General features: G+C 43.6%; 1 protein-coding gene across 10 annotated transcripts in view; it reads right to left on the bottom strand.

Moving 5' to 3' along the window:
* DLG1 (discs large MAGUK scaffold protein 1) overlaps positions 1 to 16,868 on the bottom strand; it is a 182,821-nt gene extending 165,953 nt beyond the window's left edge. For 6 of the 10 annotated variants that reach the window (XM_075418037.1, XM_075418043.1, XM_075418035.1 and 3 more), the window contains exons 1-3: positions 16,707 to 16,867; positions 16,283 to 16,414; positions 3 to 169 (exon numbers count right to left, since the gene is read on the bottom strand). In XM_075418037.1, the coding sequence (XP_075274152.1) occupies positions 3 to 169; positions 16,283 to 16,414; positions 16,707 to 16,725 (318 nt within the window). In that variant the 5' untranslated portion in view covers positions 16,726 to 16,867. Of the gene's footprint in view, positions 1 to 2; positions 170 to 16,282; positions 16,415 to 16,706 lie in introns of all 10 variants that reach the window. The other 4 variants (XM_075418031.1, XM_075418030.1, XM_075418029.1 and 1 more) reach the window with 1 other exon arrangement.
* Positions 16,869 to 19,161: the final 2,293 nt, after the last annotated feature.

Here is a 19,161-nt window from a genome sequence, read left to right on the forward strand (position 1 = left end):
ACCTCTACACTTGGGCTAAGGCTGCTCGGCAGTGTTTCTGATGTCACTGTTGTGCTTGGAAGGCTTGAGAAGTCCCATGTATTCACAGGCTGTATTGGTTCAGATGGCTGAGAGTGATCAATGCATTTTGGATTGTCCAATAAGGTCACTTCATAAAATTCTTGAATATCTAAAGATGTGAAAAAATTGAGGTTAGGCTTTACAATTACTGTAACATTCTGATTTTAACAACATCTTCCTCCTGCAAAACAAATTACACACCTACTATTTTATCTACCTATTACAGATGAAGCTGTATTGCCAAGATCACATGAACATCCCCACAGGATACACCACTCCCTCTCTATACCCCACAACTCAGAGCCCATGTGCCCCCATTCACTTTGGGCTTGTGCCACTGACCCCGGCAGCAGGATCTGCAGCAGGAACAGCAGAAGCATATGGAGTAACTGCAGTGGAACAAAGGAACGGATGGGTGCCTATGCTTCAAGTTATGGTATTACATAATTTCAGCTCATGTAGCCTTTGGTTATCTGAAATCTACTGTTCAAGGGCAATATCAGAAGGTCTTTTTTGTGGTATATGTTTTAATTAAATGACCACGGAAACAGAAATATACTGTTGAAATCAGCAAGAGAGTTGCAAGAAGTTAGGGAAAAGGAGATTGATCAGGATGGGTCATCATCTGCTTTCTCAGTCTAACGAACAGAAATGAATGGAACAGGATGAAACATTTACAGTATGAATTACAACTCATGAGCTAATCAACAGCTTTTCCTATAACCCTGAAGACTCAGCTGGAGACTTCTGGGGAACAAGAATCTGGTTGCATCAAGTTTGTTTATTGACATCTTATCAACTACATGAAGTACCAATAAAAATAACACAATCTAAACAAGCATCAAATGTTTCTATGGAAGTATAAGCATATGAAACTTGCTACCGCAACTCTAATCACATCTGTAAACACTCACATTAAAAAAAAAAAATTCTGAAAAGATATAGGCTAAGGAAAGCACACACAAATGAAGACGACATCTTGTGAATCTTGTAGTCTCTTCAAAGTAAAAATCTGCTAAACAGGAATTGTAAACTCATGTTTTTAACTACACCAACATCACAGAAGACAAACATACAGACCATGTTTAGCCCAAGAAGTAAATAGGACCCAGCCATGAATAAGGAGGACTCTAATCTGCAGAATCTTGTAGCTTTTCGGCAGCTGCCCAAAGTCAATAACAGAGGCACAAGAACTAATTTCTTTATAGAACTGCACTACAAGAGAAAGACCACACAAATAAGAGAAGTCTTACTGTTGCTGGTGTTCCAGCCTTAGATTTCTCTATTTAGGCATTACACTCCTGCTCTCTCCCAGTTTGGAAAACTGCAATTCTCAATTTTCTCTGAGCAAGAGTCAAATTCCTATCAACCGCTTACATTAATTTTTAAAGTTCTACTTACTCTTAGCACTGCTGATTGGAAGAAATAGCAGTGAGGGTTGCAGAAGATGTTAAGTGACCTAGATATACAGGAGCAAAGCAGCCTAAGAGACACAAATTGCCTTTAAATCTATCTTTCACATTAGCTCCTTCAGTCGCAAATTTGTGTTGCAGCTGCATTAACATTAATACACCAATCAAGCACACAATCAAGTAAAGATTCCCCCCCTGCCCCGAGAGTACGTTGTATATTAAAACAGGCAGTGCTTTAAGTTGATTCTATAGCTGCAATCCACAGCAACCAAGCCAGGAAGATTACTACATTATTTATGTGAAGGGGTTATTTGTGCAACTGTTTTGCAGCAGAAATCTAGGGCACTGATTCTCAGTTCTGCTACTATTCTTTTAAGTCCCTGCCAGCGGAGGTAGCCATTTATTCGTACTGCAGAATGACTTGTTTCAAAAAAGCACATTTCCCACACATCTCCACTTCTCTGTGAAGGACACCACAATAGGCTTACTATTAAAAGATGTCAGAAATATACACACCACTTAGTATGGGGATAAGTTTCTGTTTATCCTGAACTTGCTCCAAAGCCACAAAAAAGTTTCTAAGAACTTTGTGTCTATATGATAATATCTACCTTTTAAAAAAAAAAGTATTTGCATTTTTACTATTCAGAATGCAAACATTAAGTACTTACAAGTGTAGAGGCAAGTAGTCTATGCACCTTGAATGCATTAGGTACACAAGGAATGAGTGCTGGACATGTACATTTTTTAAAGCCAGAAACTCAGGCCATACTAAATACAACCTAAAAAAAAAAAAATCTTCCTCTGGTCTACTGCTATGTATCAGCTCATAAAAATATTTCATCAAATGAATACACTTAAACATCTACTGAAGTCATACTAATCTGTGGATGCATTATTAGCATATGAAAAGTTCTAACATTTTCCTCATTCTTACAAATAGCAGGTAGTAAAATATGAAATTTTTTTTACTTACATTTATGGTTAGATTCCCTCTTAAGCTAGATAGGCTTTTTTCACATTCCCAGCCCCTTCTTACCATATTAATTCCAGGACAGATTATATCTCAAACTAAGTTACAAAAAACTAACTTACAGAAAAATAATTCAAATCAGATATCACACAACATTAAAAGAAAACACAGATGGGAAACTCTTCTAACTAGAGAGGGAACATTAAAAGAACACCTGACTGACACTTAAAAAATAGGAGCACAAAGTTTCAGGAAAGCCAAAGTGACAAAAAGCATGAATGGTAGGCAACATAGAAAAGCATCCTGGAATTATATCACCTTACAAGTAAAACCACATTAGGTAGCCAAATCAGCAATATGTTTAATTGCAACAAGAATAAAAGTCAATACAAAGCAAGTGACAAACCACCAGTTCTGAAACGGAGGACTCTTAAGACATGAAAAAGAAAATTATTTTTCTTAACTTATTAGTAATGTGAGAAGCTAAGCTGCAGTAACACACACAGTATTTTTTCAGTATTCATTACAGTAGAAGTTGACCACCTACAAGCAGTTTGTTGGTGTATTCCCCCACCCCCCTTTCTCCACTCGGCTTACTTTTGTTCTTTGAACAGGCTCATTCACCTGTAATGTGATATACTAGAAGCTGAAACTGCTCACTCTTAAAGCAACCAAGAGTTATTCAGCAAATATAAATTGAAACCCAAATCGACTTCACAAGGGAGTTCCAGGTTCACTAAAAACCACAACACAGTAATTAAAAGAACAGAAGAACTGCAGAAACAAACCGATTCTTACATCTCCCAAATTACGTATATTTGATGGCACTTCAAGAGCCCACATCAATTCTGTCTAGAGGATCTGCCTCCGAGGACAGGGATTCCAACCAGCAACATGACACCATTCCTTCAGATAGATTTCTTCCCTGCTCCTTAGAAATCAGACATAAGACCTCTGCTTGCCATTTCTACTGGTATGTGAAGTGTCTGTTACTTATTGCTCTGTATTTCAAGAGAGAGTACGCTTGTAATCATAACAACTTCAGATCAGCGCACATTCTAAAAATCTCATTGTCAAGCCAAGCTCTCCACATACACCTTTCCTGCAGAAAGGAATATGTAATTTTAGTATAGTTGACTAGTAAAATAAAGCTGAGCAGAATTATTCTCTGCATTCATTTATGCATGGACCTTTTGATAACTGTAACTCTGCAAGTCAAAGATAGGATACCTATAATTGCATTTTCTTAAGAGAACGGTGTATCCCATCAACAAGGTGTTGACATGGGTTCTAACAGGCCACAGGCCGCACATGAAGCTAATAACCAGGCCTCTGGACTTGTCTCAGCCTGTCTGGAGCTTCGTTTTAGCTTGTCCAACTCTAACAGCAGTTATCTGAAGACCAGGTGACTTACCTAATTTGTATAGCAGAGACCTTGAAAATAAAGGCATAGGACGAGAGAGGCCTCAAGGCTATAAACAGCTTACCAACTGCTAATTACTGGTCAAAGGAAACCAACCTTGAGAACTGGGCAAGAACAGTTTGGGGGATAACGAAAGCAAGAACAAGCATCCAGCATATGCAAAACACACTGTATATACAAGAAATTCAAATGTAACATGGAGCTGCAAGGTAATGAAGGAAGAGCAAGAAGAGCATGTATGTTGCCAAACAAAAATAACCTTAAGAAAACACAACAGTGAGGAGGAAAAAACCATCAACACCTTACATCTCCACGGGAGAGATTCCCTGTACCACTCAGTCTCCCATTCCCTGTTCTTTCCTGCCCATATTTTAGCACGTTTTGGCTTTCTAACAAGTATTAGCAACTCACTGTAATTTTTCACATGATGTCATTCTTTAGGTTTCTGATATTGGACCTTTAATGTTATGGTACAGAGGGAATCACTAAAGTTTCATTGGCGTTTCCTACTTCCTAGAAGTATTTCTAAAAAAATTAAAAGCAGTCCTTTGATGCTCACAGTAACCTACTGTTTTTCGGCTTTGCATTTTTTACACTTTAAGCATCTTGACCTCTTGTAGGTTACAGGTGGGTTTCCTTAAATAAATGCCAGGAAATTCCACACAAGCTTATCATCTCATGGACTAAAACACTGACACATTTACTACAACAGACTGCACTGGACACTGTGCATGTAAAACAGTGAACTGCTGCCCTTACACTATACACCACAAAGTTGTAAACTGCTATCACAAAACACACGAAGTTAACAACCGCATTTGTATATGCTGTATTAAGTGTATCCTCATTTGAGGATTTTCAGTTTTAATGTAATTAGTTGCTTTGTGCACGAGCAAGAGTTCATTTAGGAACTTCATGTTTGTTTTCTGTTTGCTCATTTTTTATAAACTCTAAATTAATATTTTGCATTCTAAAATGCAAAGGGGAAGGATCACCTCCCTCAACCCGCTGGCAATACTCCGTCTAATGCAGCCCAGGACACTCTGTGCTGCCTTTGCCGCAAGGGCACACTGCTTGCCACGTTCAACTTGGTGTCTACCAGAATCCCCAGGTCCTGTTCTGCAAAGCTGCTTTCCAGCTGAGTGGCACACAGCGTATATTGGTACACGGGGATTGTTTCTCCCCAGGTGCTGGACTTTTTGCTTCTCCTTGTTGAACTCCATGAGGCTCCTGTCAGCCCATTTCTCCAGCCTGTCGAGGTCCCTCTGTATGGCAGCATGACCAGAATTTATATGCTCCAGCTGCACAGTTAATTCCGCACTGACATCGACGAAGTGTTTCTTTCTGATAGATGTTCAACAGCAGAACAAACCAATTTTAGTCAATGTCAAAGTCAGCAAGTCAGAAAACCACTGGATACATTTGCATCAACATACAGACTTTACAGCACAGAGTATCTGAATACCAGCTTTGTTCAGGAGAAGCTTTCAGTGCAACCATGCTCCCTCAGGCTTGCAGTCAACCAAGGAGCTTATGAATTCTTTCAGAAATTGATTTATTTCAGTTAAGTACTTTACTTGAAGATCCATCCATGTGAGCAATTCCTTTGTCATCTCTTATTGCTCTGCCTCTTCTCAGACATTTGCTCATCCAAATATTGCACATGTATTTGAAAAAATGAGGCATTTGCAAGTAACTTCATAAACAAACAGATCTGTTAAGAATTTGACTACTGTACGTTGTCCAGGAATACGTGTCATACCATTACAAATTAAGTACTTCTCTAATTCTAGGAGAGGAGTGGAGGGGGAGGGAAAGACATCTTTTCTTAGAGCTTCCAGCCAAAGCACCTGAAGCACTGAAAACTTAAAACTACTGGAAAGGTAAACAAAGGTCAACGTGTTATTTCAGTTTAGGGCAATCCCTACATAATGAATATATAGACAAAAGTCTAAGTAGAGCCCTGATCACTGTCAGAACAGGCAAGAGAGTCTGCCAATGCTACAGAATTTCACTCTTCAGTTGAAAAGTAACTCCTACTAATGCTAAAGAAGTCTCAATCCTGCATGCTTATTTCACCTGCTGTATCAAGCTAAGAATATCCATTTAACACAAGTAAACCAAGACTGGAAAACTATATGATTAGTGATCAACAAGAAAACACAAACACAAAGAAAAGCTTCATATCCATTTAACAAGCCAATGACCACAGTCAACCAAGTATTCCCTTTGTGTATTCATCAGTTGTGTTGTCTCATGGTGTGTGTGCCCGGACAAAAATAAATGTTTGCATTCATACTATGAAAAAGTGAAAACCAGCCTCATCACAGCCCATGTAAAGCTCCTTTCAGGGTTGGTTGTTTTGGCTTTTTTTTTCATCTTTAAAAACCTAAACTGACTACTGCTGTGCACAATCAAGGCTTCTTAAAAAACGAAAGTTGCAAGTTGCAGTGAAACTTTCTCACCATGTGTGTTCTATTCTACGAGATCCTTTACTACAAGCTGCAGCATCCAACTACTCACCCCCAGCCCTTCCAGCAGCTGCATTCTATCCTTCAAGCCTCCCTTCTGCACACACTTCTTTGCTTAACTCATATTCCAGGAGACGCTATTTTCCACTTCCAACACAAATGCTCCTTAATTTGCACTCAACTGAAACCGCCCTGATCTTATCTCAGATCTAGTTGCTTGCCTTTATTCCTCTAACTGCTTTTTACAACAGACATCACAGAATGGTCAGGGTTGGAAGGGACCTCTGTGGGTCATCCAGTCCAACCCCCCTGCTGAAGCAGGGTCACCTAGAGCAGGCTGCACAGGACCTTGTCCAGGAGGGTCTTGAATATCTCCAGAGAAGGAGACTCCACAACCTCCCTGGGCAGCCTGTTCCAGTGCTCCGTCACCCTCAGAGTGAGGAAGTTCTTCCTCATGTTCAGACGGAACTTCCTGTGCTTCATTTTGTGCCCATTGCCCCTTGTCCTGTCGCTGGGCACCACTGAAAAGAGTCTGGCCCCATCCTCCTGACACCCACCCTTGAGATATTTGTGAGCATTTATAAGGTCCCCTCTCAACCTTCTCCAGGCTAAACAAGCCCAGCTCCCTCAGCCTTTCCTCATAGGACAGATGCTCCAGTCCCCTCAGCATCCTCGTAGCCCTCTGCTGGACTCTCTCCAGTAGCTCCTCATCTTTCTTGAAGTGGGGAGCCCAGAACTGGACACAGTACTCCATATAGGGCCTCGCTAGGGCAGTGTAGAGGGGAAGGAGAACCTCCCTCGACCTGCTGGCCACACTCTTCTTAATGCACCCCAGGATCCCATTGGCTTTCTTGGCAGCCAGGGCACACTGCTAGCTCATGGTCAACCTGTCATCCACCAGCACTTCCAGGTCCCTTCTCCACAGAGCTGCTCTCCAGCAGGTCCACCCCAAGCCTGTACTGGTACATGGGGTTGTTCCTCCCCAGGTGCAGGACCCTACACTTGCCCTTGTTGAATTTCATCAGGTTCCTCTCTGCCCAGCTCTCCAGCCTGTCCAGGTCTCGCTGAATGGCAGCACAGCCTTCTGGTGTATCCACCACTCCTCCCAGTTGTGTGTCATCAGCTAACTTGCTGAGGGTACACTCTATCTCTTCATCCAGATCATTGATGAAGAAGTTGACCAAGACCAGGCCAAGTACTGACCCCTAGGGAACACCACTAGTTACAGGCTTCCACCTAGACTCAGCACTGCTGATGAGAACCCTCTGAGTTCTGCCATTCAGCCAGTTCTCAATCCACCTCACTGTCCACTCATCCAGCCCACACTTCCTGAGCTTCCCAGTGAGGATGTTATGGGATGTTAGTGTCAGACATGTTCTACTCCTTGCCAGCTTGTCCATGTAAGCTTTCCAAACTGTTCATTCATATTTTCCTTTTTGCTTATTAATCACTCCTTCACCATATCTTCATGTTGTCTCTTTCCAATTTTCCCTCAGAAACCCACAGGGTCTTCTCCTCTACATTCAGAACTAAGGTAGTTAAAACTTTAAAAAATTAAAGTTGTCATCACACAGACAACAACTGGCATAACAATCTTTTGCCATCCAAACTATTTTCCACTCAATGCCACCTCATGCACACTTAGTCACCAACCTAAGCCCAAAAAAACCCCACCAAATAAAAACCCCAAACTAAAAATGAACTCCCAGTTATCCATGCTCTCTTAATCTCAATCCCAGTTGTAAATCAGCCGCTGGTATAAAAATGTACTTTTTTTTCCTTAAAAAGATGTATTTGCTACTGTCTTTAGTGATAACAAAAACCTGCCAGGGACAAAGGAAGTGTTACTATAAACCGTATTTGTAGGATATCCCCTAAATAGTGTCAGTATGGGACTGCGGAGTTTTCTCTCCAGACAAATGCGTTCAAAAAATCAAACTATTTCTGGGATGAGCTCACTCAACACTCCAAGCTGAACTTTCATACAGGGGCATAGCTCTGCTTAGAGGAGACAGCACAAGCACTGGTTTCTTTACCAACACTGAGCTCATAGACTCCAAGGCAATTACCTGACATCGCTGGCAACACAAAGATGGGTGGTACCACATGCTGGCGTAACACTTGTACATTTCCTGCAGACAAATTCTAACACAAGTTTCTGAAAACAGAAAATTAAATTTGCAGTGCTTTTACAATTTGTCCACAAGTTTTCCTTATTGCCCCTCTATCTTAGGCTGACCTTCTAATTTCAAGTCAAAATAACTCAGCTTTTTTGAGGACATGGCTGGGAAGATATTCGCACATGACGAGATTCCTACAAAAGCTTTACCAAAGAGTTCTAGAGCCTCCCCTAATATCGGGAAGGAACAGGAAGCTGAGGAGGTTATTCTAGTGTCAGCCCTACACCTTCTGTGGTCTCTTAATCTGGCAAATTTGGCCTAGTTATAACTCAGGGAGCCATCTGTGTAAGGAGGACTGCTAGTCAACTGCTAGAATTCAGTTTCTTTGAAGATTCATTCCACCCACACCAAAACAAGCACCATCCCTCAAAATACAGGCAACCAGATGCACAGGAGGCATGTGGCATTCCAGCTGCAGAGCTGAACAACATGTTCTGTCCTTGCTGCTGGGATCACCATTGAAGCAGGCCTCAGATTTAGACCAATATCCTCTCTCGTGCTTTCCCCCTTCCTCTACATATTGCACCCAAGCACCAAAGCAAATATTGAGGGAGATTAGGAGCAAAGCCAGGTACACAGCAGCATGGGAGGAGACAGGCATCAGAACTAGGGAACAAGGTGAAAGAACACAGGGAAGAAAGTGAAGCAAGAACAGGACAGAGATAAACTTTCCCAAAACCTGCAAACTATACCAATTACTCCCAACTTCAACTTTCTTTTTAGCCCCTGGATGAACAGCAGATTTATTGACAAAGTTTTCTTGTCAATAGCCCCTTTTAATGGTAACCCTATGAAGAGAATAATACTGTAATTGATAAATTCTACAGTGCTGCTATTCAACACTGATTACACAGTACAATAACCACAAGGATTACCTTTTGCCACAATACTCTGTATCTGCATATCATTATCCACTCAACTTACACTAGTCTCACTTGCTATTCTAGGCTACCAAAAGTAGCACCTAATTCCAAAAATTCAATACATTGCACTGTCATGGAAAACACTTTAACAAGCAAGCATGCAACCACTCCAAAACTTTCTATGCTAGGAACTGCATTCCATACATATAAAACAATATATAGTTCTTTGAAAAGGAGGAGCAATGAGATTGTTTCACTCTTTTTTAGGTTCCTTGAAGAGGAAGATACAAAATTCTTCCAAAAACTGGACATTCTTAAGCAATGACAAACTACATGCCAGCAGCATACTAACAGTGACTGAGGTAACACTCCAATCGTCTGGACACCAACTGAAATGTTTTATCCTCCATCTGGATAAAGAAAAATATATTGAAATAATCAAGTACTTAACTACCTTTGCAGACACAACCCTAGGTCAAATCTCTCTGGAACTGACCAACTATTGCAGGAGACCGTGGTAAGCCTAACCATAGTGTCTCCTTAGGTAACTTATCTGAAAAGCAGACAAACACTTCAAAGTTGCAAGAATTATATCCATGGATGTTTCAGCCTCAAATATGAGCAAAGATGTCATATTACAGAAGTTGCAGTCTGGGGAAAAAAAAGACACAAAAATGCAGCAAGGGAAAGATTTCAATGTGAAAATTCAGCATCTACAACAACTTCAGTAGTATCCAACGTAACAGAAGATAGAATTCACTCTGAACTTCCCTCTAATAAAAGAAAACAACAAAACAATATTCACTATCTGACCAGATCCTCAACTTACTGTCATGAATTTCTGGATTCTTAATGTAAATATTTTTCAACTGCGTCTGAAAGAACTTGTACTAGGGCCTCAGTAACATTTAGAAAATGGGAAGCAGTTCACTAAGTAGCCTTCCTCAAGTTAACTGAAGAGCAGTCTTACACAATGACACATACTCACAACTAAAATTCTCTCTAGGCCTGAGCGGATTTGGAAGTTAACTGTGTCATCACGCCATATGCTCTATTAACTAACTATATCACTGAACTAAAAGCTGACCCTGAAGTTTCCTCAAGAGCAAGTACTTTTCGTTTCAGTTCTGAAGAAGAGCTTCTGCTTCAGCTGTGTTTAATTTAGCCAGCAAGTACAGAAAATATTTCCATGGTGGATAATTGACAAGGAGCTAAAAGAGCAAGAATGTCTACAGAGATGCCACACACAGCTCAGAGAGCTGGGGCCACCTGCCATCTAGCAGGAGTGTGGTCAGTCCACTCCAAGGGGGGCTAACGTTGAGGAGTGCTGACCCAATCCAGTCCACTTCAGTCTAAAACCTAGGGTTGTTTCCCTAATTCAGTTCATAAAGCCTGTGTAGACAGAGCTGAGAAAGATGCAGAGTATGTTTCATATTCTTAGAAGATTCATCCCCAGTCAGACTGCCGATAAATCTGAACAAAGAGTTTACCTTCAGGCAGCCATCAATTTTATAAAATTTCAGAGACAGGACATCTTTCTCCGGTGTATGAAAACATATTAACAGCATTTTTAATTTATCCTGTCAAATTCATAAAGCTTATGAATCCAAACTATGGTTAAAAAACCTTAATGGTTACCAGGAGGCAGCTGTTCTTTGGTTCAGTAAGGATTACTGAAACCACTACCTTTTTTTTTTTCCTTCAAAATTTCCCACACTGGATATTCAGTGTTAGGAATAGCCAGCACAGAAGCACAATTCTCGAGGCAGATTCTCATGCAAGAGGACTCCAAGTGCAATAAATTACACTGCTTACACATATGAAATTCAACACATTCAACCTCCCCTAGTCAAATTTGCCATTTTATACCAAAAAGTCTTTATATGCATAGCTATGAAATAATATATTAAAAAAAAAAAATACTTAACATGGACAAGACAAGAAAGGCAGCACAGCCAACTCCATTGCCAGAGTATGTAGCAGCTCTTTTAGAATTCCCCTTTCTGACACCTGTGCAAATGGGGCTAGTTACTGTCAGGAAAAGGAATATTTTTAAAGTATTAAACTACTTCATGTTTCTAGCTATAACTAGTAATATTTTTAGTTTTAGAAGACTATTTTAATATGGTCAACTGCAGCACACAATGAAAAACAGACTTTAATTACACAAAAAGATTCTGTATATGAACAGAAGTCTGCTTCAAGTTTTTCCTCAGAAGTGTTAGACTTACACATGAAAGTGTTCCTCCTCTTGCATTTTCAGAAAAGATAAATATATCATAGATCTTTACCTTTACGAGAACCTGTACCTTCTCAAGAAGGTAAAAAAGTGCCTGAATTTGAAGTAGAACTTATCTGCAGAGTTCTTACCTCACTATTCGAAGATAAATACCAAGTTCTTTACCAAAGTGAAATGAAGTCTATCCCACGCCTCTGTATGTGGATACCTTACTTTGGTCTCTTAATAAACTGGCTCACCTTACCAATTATCAGAAGATCAGTAACAAGCTATTCTAACTACAACCAAGACATTACAAGCTAGAAAAGATACCACACAATTCTGAGACCGTACAGTAGTAAATTTACTTATAACTGACACTATTCTCAAGCTGATTTTAATTACAGACCATTCGTATCCATTTAATTAAAGTACTAGACATCATTACACTTGGCTGATTGAAGCAACAGCAATGGGAAATACCATGTTACTGAAGACAGAAGATAACAAACCGGGCTTTTTCACAGACTCTTTTAAGGAGGTCACATTTGGTTACCAATTTTGTCACTAAATTGAAGTTTTTACAGTTATTTCACTTACAATATAACACTGTTGTGATAATGTCAATTTCATAACACTGGCTGTTCACACGGACTAGTTACTGCTCTAATTCAAATCATTTAAAGCCATAATTATACATTTCAGAACCAGGTCAAGTTTGTAGATTGCTGAACTAAAGTTTTATTGACAGAATTAAAAGGAGAGGACAACAAAAAAAGGCTCAAAAGAGAAAACAATATCATTTGTTCTTCAGCATCCAAATGGAAATTCACCAGAAAAAAAAAAACCTTTAATTCCTTCACATGTATCTAAATATATGATATTTCGACAAAAATGTGTCATTTTCAGGAATATTTAATTTCTCCCATTATAAAGCTAAATATACATTTCTGTGCACAAAATAATGTCTATTTTTTGCTTGAAAGAACAGCATTTGATTGCCAAGTTAAAAATTGTACTAAAAAAGACACTTGAAGTTGACAGCAGATCCTGACTGCAGCCTTCACAAACTTTCTCACCTATCATGGACAGGCAGGTCTTGGATATAACACAGTAACTTGGCAGAAAAGCAGAAAATAAATGGATGAAGGGGATTTTTTTCTTTTTGGTATTATTAAAAAAAAACAAAAACAACTGAAAGTAGCACACTTTCTGTAAGAAACATCTACATGGGAAGTAAGTTCGTACTTGAGCTTGAAACTTTCCGTCAGAATAGCATTGGTATTTAAGTTGGGAACACACCACAACTTCCCCAAAAGGCACACTTTAAAATCAGCCATGAAGTAATGTGAAATGGAGTACTCCAGATAAGCCTAACCTGCAGCACAACTAAATACTTCAGCCAGCCTGCTCCCAGACCTTCATGGAAAGAGGACAGGCAGGAGCAGGCTCAAGGTCTTCCCAGTAACTGCAGCCAACCTCCAGATAGCATCTTTTCCAGGGAGTCCCCCCACTCTTTACCCCCATCATGCAGTAGTCACATCATTAAAACTTCAGCAAGGCTTTCGACACTGTCTCCCATAACATCCTCCTAGGGAAGCTCAGGAAGTGTGGGCTGGATGAGTGGACAGTGAGGTGGATTGAGAACTGGCTGAATGGCAGAACTCAGAGGGTTCTCATCAGCGGTGCTGAGTCTAGTTGGAGGCCTGTAACTAGTGATGTCCCCCACGGGTCAGTACTAGTCCCAGTCTTGTTCAACTTCTTCATCAATGATCTGGATGAAGAGTTAGAGTGCACCCTCAGCAAGTTTGCTGATGACACACAACTGGGAGGAGTGGTGGATACACCAGAAGGCTGTGCTGCCATTCAGCGTGACCTGGATAGGCTGGAGAGTTGGGCAGAGAGGAACCTGATGAAATTCAACAAGGGCAAGTGTAGGGTCCTGCACCTGGGGAGGAACAACCCCATGCACCAGTACAGGCTTGGGGCGGACCTGCTGGCGAGCAGCTCTGTGGAGAAGGGACCTGGGAGTGCTGGTGGATGACAGGTTGACCATGAGCTAGCAGTGTGCCCTGGCTGCCAAGAAAGCCAATGGGATCCTGGGGTGCTTCAAGAGGAGTGTGGCCAGCAGGTCGAGGGAGGTTCTCCTTCCCCTCTACACTGCCCTAGCGAGGCCCTATATGGAGTACTGTGTCCAGTTCTGGGCTCCCCACTTCAAGAAAGATGAGGAGCTACTGGAGAGAGTCCAGCAGAGGGCTACGAGGATGCTGAGGGGACTGGAGCATCTGTCCTATGAGGAAAGGCTGAGGGAGCTGGGCTTGTTTAGCCTGGAGAAGAGAAGGCTGAGAGGGGACCTTATAAATGCTCACAAATATCTCAAGGGTGGGTGTCAGGAGGATGGGGCCAGATGCTTTTCAGTGGTGCCCAGCGACAGGACAAGGGGCAATGGGCACAAAACGAAGCACAGGAAGTTCCAGCTGAACATGAGGAAGAACTTCTTCCCTCTGAGGGTGACGGAGCACTGGAACAGGCTGCCCAGGGAGGTTGTGGAGTCTCCTTCTCTGGAGATATTCAAGACCCTCCTGGACAAGGTCCTGTGCAGCCTGCTCTAGGTGACCCTGCTTCAGCAGGGGGGTTGGACTGGATGACCCACAGAGGTCCCTTCCAACCCCGAACATTCTGTGATTCTGTGAAAAAGATGTTTCCAGGAAGACAACAGCCAGGAGCAGCCTGCCACAAACAAGAACTCTCCCGATGTATTTCCATGGGAAGGAGCAGGTTAAAGGAGAAAGGCTCAAGCTGACAGCATAAATTGCTTGGAAAACACTACCCTTCTGTGCTACCACCTTTCAGACAAACAGCCTGGGAACATAGGCATACACTCTGTAATAAACAATCATACCGTGAATCAGTAAATGCAAAGTTAACACAACACACCCAATAAGCATGACACCTATTATGCACGCACAGATGAATTGAACCTGACAAAAACTAAGGTCATGTGGCTGCAACGTACAACTTCTTACATGACCAGAAAACAGGTCATGTAGCCCACCCAGGCAACAACACATTCCTGTTTTCTGCTCTTGCAGAATGAAGCCAGCAGACATGAAGTAGCTTGTTGTTTCAAGTTTACTACTAGTAGGTGTAGAGTTTTTAAAACACTGAAGATCTGTATGTGACTATGAGAAGGAACCAGGTCTTGCAGGTTAGAATATCAAAGGCTAATAGATCCGTATCTTATTCAATGAAGTGGAGAAAACGGAATACTGCACAGATCTTCAAGATAGTTTAAAAAACCCACACAGATACACACCCCCAGAACAAGACAAATGGTAGTCAACATTGAAATTTGCTAGGTGAAAACAAAAAGCACAACTGCAGTACATTAAGCTTCTGATGAAAGACTTCAAAATTCCAATCCACCACCAAGTGAACCCTGCTCATACACGCCTAGCTTTTCATCATGGAGTTGGTTAACACCAACCAAGTACTGAAGAGAAAGCACAGAGTTCCTGTAAGTAAAAGACTTCTGTAGCAGATCTATTTTCACAACTACCTTTCATGAACCTACGTGACAAAAAAAACACAGCAGGATTATTATCTTCTGAAAACCTACATAAGAAGATGAAATAAATGCTCTGGAAGAAAACACTCCACATGCAGCAATGCATGTTTATGTTTTGCCTGTCCTTGTGTTTCCACCACAACACAACTTCAATGAAGCTGTGGTACTACAAGATGTACACCTGTACGACACTAAGCCAAGTAACAAATTTAGCTACAGTGTTTGTTGCTAGCACAACTCAGACGCAGGTTACTTTGTTAAAAGACGAGGATGTAGAACTTTACCAATTTTACTCTTGAAGGTAAACTAACAAAATCCTTTCATCCATTAGCTGTCGGAAAAATAGTGAGGATCACTCAAGGAGAAACCACATCTCACTGCTCTCCTGCAGAAGTTTCCAAGCAAAGCAGGATTCTGCAAGCTGCATTTATGCTCAATTTTTTTTCTAAACAAACATGCAGGAAACTCGAAATTACATGTAAGTAGTTCAACAATGCTTATGGGAACTGTTTAAGTGAAGTGCTACAAATACTTTAAGAATTAGTAGTGTTTTTGCTACACTTTAATACACAACAAACAAAGGAGAAAAGATCAATGTAGCATTCCCTGAGGCATTAAAGGTTTCTTATCATTTACTTTAAGTTAACTTTGTGCTTCAGACATACACTTTATGACGTTTTTAGAGATTCTTCAGCAGGAATATTTGCCTGAATCCTACCTTAGATTAAAACCATTTCAACTTATTCAATAACCTGTTACATACGGACTCACCAAAAAAACCCCCAAAAATTCTCAGAAATTGTTCAGGTGAATAAAGACACGTGGAAAAACAACCTACATAAAGTAATCGACAATAGCGTGTCACAGAAGAAAAAACTGCATCCCAGTTTTCAGCAGTTTGGGCCAGTCAAAAGCCTCAGATAAAGTAAGTGTATGACGCAGGCAAACTGTTGATCTGCAACACCACGTGTGTTACTATACAAAACAGAAACACGGCAAAAAGCACGCTGCTTCCGATGCAAAGGCAAAACCCCTTTTCCCCTTTACGCTGGAAGCGACAGCACAGGCAAGAACCGCCCGGCTCGAGCAGCAACCGAGAGAAGCCGGGCTTTACCTATCAGCGCCTGGAAGAGGTTGCTCTGGAAGATGCCGATGACGCGCTCGATGGAGCTCCGCAGCGGCCGGTCCTCCGCCTGGCCCAGCTTGGCGCGGTATTCCTCCAGGAGGCGCAGGGCTCGCTGGGTGTCTGCAAGCGGAGACCACACGCGGCTGACCCGGGCGCACCGGCCGGGAGCGCCGGGGATGCGCACGCCGGGGACGCAACAAGCCCCCGCGCTCGGGACCGCCCCAGCCCGGCCCGGCCCGGCGGCTCCTTTGTTCGCGGCCCGGGGAGCGCGGGCGGGACCGTGCCCCTCGGCGGGCTCGCCCCGCGACGCGGACCGGCGGCTCCCGGCAGCCGCCCCGCCTCGCCCGTCCCGCCGCCGCCCGCAGCTGTCAGGCGGCGGCTCCGGCAGCTGCCGGATCCCCGCGGCGCTCACCTTGCTTCCTGACGGGCATGGCGCTCCGGGGCCGCGGCGCTCCGCCTCACAAACTTTTGAGCCCGACTCGGGGCGGCGCGGCGGGGAGGGGAGGGGGAGGCGGCGCGGCTCCCCCTGCCGGCCGGGAGCGGGGGGGCGGCCGCCCCGCCTCACCGACCGCCCCACCGACCCGCACAGCGCCGGCCGGCCGGCGAGCAAGCGGCTCCGCCAAGGACTCCCGCCTCCGCGCGGGACGGGACGGCGCGAGGCGGGACGGGACGGCGCGAGGCGGGCCGGGCGGCGCGGCAGGGCGGGCCGGGACGGGGCCGGGGCGGGCCGAGCTGGGGCGCTCGCGCCGCCCGCCGCCTCCCGCTTGCACTGCTCGGAAATTCCAAACTTTCCAGCCAAAATGGCGGCCTGGAGGCTGTGGGGAGCGCGCCCCCCCCGCCACGTGACCGGGCCCGGCGGCCACCCAATCAGGGCTCGGCTCGGCTCGGCTCGGGGCCGGTACCTAGTCGGCGGGGCGGGGCGGGAGGAGGCAAGGTGAGCGCTCCCCGCCCGCCTTAAAGGGGCCGGCGCGCCAAGCTCCTGCCCTCCTTCCCGCCGGCTGGGGCGGCGCTGTCGGGACCGGGACCGGGACCGGGACCGGGACCGGGACCGTGGCCGTTCCCCCGGCGAAGCCCGCCCTCGAGAATCCCCGGCGCCGGTGGGCGTGACGCTCCTCGGTGCGGCGGGGCCCCTCTGCTAGGCGCGGCGCTGGTGGCGGCCGGGCCGTGGGGAGGAGGGGAAGGGCCGGTCTGAGGCGGATCAAGAAGTAGCTTTGCTGCCGTTAACAGAGAGCACGAGGTTAACGGGAGGAGACCACGGGAGAAAGTATTGAAAACTGACGGAATGGGCTGTGCAGGCTGGCGTCACGGACCGAGCGGAGCCGTGAGAGCGGCTCTCTCCAGACTGGCGTGGGAATGGTGAGGAGGTGCCTTCGAAGGCCGCGCCGACAGCTGGCCTTCTGGCGTGGCAGCGGAGACCGAGCACAGGAATGGGGGACTTGGGTAGGAACGTGCGCGAGGCAAATGATCTTTGCAGCATACTCTACGTGTATGAGTATTAAAGGGAAAATGCCCGCTAAATCTGGTGAATTTAGGGGTAGCTCAAATGCTTGTGCCGAGGGGGAATGTTACTTCTTTCTCAGTCAAATGGACACTTCAAACCCTGTATGTGTGCGCATGTGAGAGGCAGAAGGAGACTTGAAAGTTCAATGCAAATCCTGCTGGTGTGATTTTTTTGATCCAAGTTTGCATCTCCACTTACACTTTTTTAATTTGAACACCACTGATAATGTACAAGAGCTTACCCCAGGTACCTAAAAAGAATCTCCTGGGCAACTCTTGCAAAGTTGAAGTCTAAAAATCAAGACTAGATTTTGCTGTGGGCAAAGTCCTAATCTTAAAGAAAGCATGCACTGCAACAAATCTAACCCAGATCTAGCAAGGGCCTCCCTCCTCTCCCCCTCTCCCCCCGTCCCGATACTCCCATGTTTTGTACTTAGATTTGCACCAGGAGTTTCTCCTCCTCCCACAGCTATGTACTGTGAAATTGTTCACATACCTCACTGAAGAAAACCGAATATGCATTTAGTGCTGACGCACATTTCCCATTTTTTCCTTTCTAGTTGTATTTTCAAACTTTCAGAGTTTTGGCACTAACTGGTACCAGTTTGTATATTTTGCAATCAAAGCATGCTAAGAAGGGACATTGGCAGAAGCCTCCATCATCTGGCCTCATCAGTTTTCACTGTTTACAACAGCAATAAATGTACTCTAAAGGGGCTATAGTCCTCTTGATGTCAGAGGAATATATGTACAGAAGGAGAGGAAGAACAGCCTAAATTTAGCTAGCAGAAAGGGGACATCTGCAGCAGTTAGGTTGGTTTTGCTGACTGATAAAAATGTATTATTACAAAGCAAAAAAAGAAAGTTTTTTGCAATTAAAGAAACCATCATAAAGAAACTACTTTTTCATAAACAGGATTTGATGTTTCCAAGGCTTTTTTATTTTAGAGATAATCCCATTACATATGGTCATTGTGCTGGGAATAGAGAAATAATCCCCCATATAACATCCTGAGACAGCATTTCTCACTTGTTACTAATGCTCCAGGAAAAACAAAGAAAACATCAAAGAGAGGGTCAGGATGATGGATCAGCAAGCCAGGAAGCAATTAGGTGAGCCTTATTGTGCCTCCGAGAGCGGCATTGGTTCCCGGCACTTCTGTTTCAGTTCTACAAGTGTATTTGTGGATTGAAAGTGGTTGCACCAGAAAGCACAGTATTAAACTTCGGTGTGTAAAGTGGTTTTGAAATTCCAGTGCATATAGAAAATATCCCATGAATGGAAAACAGCATTTTTACTAGCACATTGCAGTAAGAGTCAGTGTTGCAAAACTGCCCTGTATTACACATCACCTTTTTCAGGCTCC

This window comes from Opisthocomus hoazin, chromosome 4 (assembly GCF_030867145.1).
Source record: "Opisthocomus hoazin isolate bOpiHoa1 chromosome 4, bOpiHoa1.hap1, whole genome shotgun sequence".
Classification (NCBI taxonomy): Eukaryota; Metazoa; Chordata; class Aves; order Opisthocomiformes; family Opisthocomidae; genus Opisthocomus; species Opisthocomus hoazin.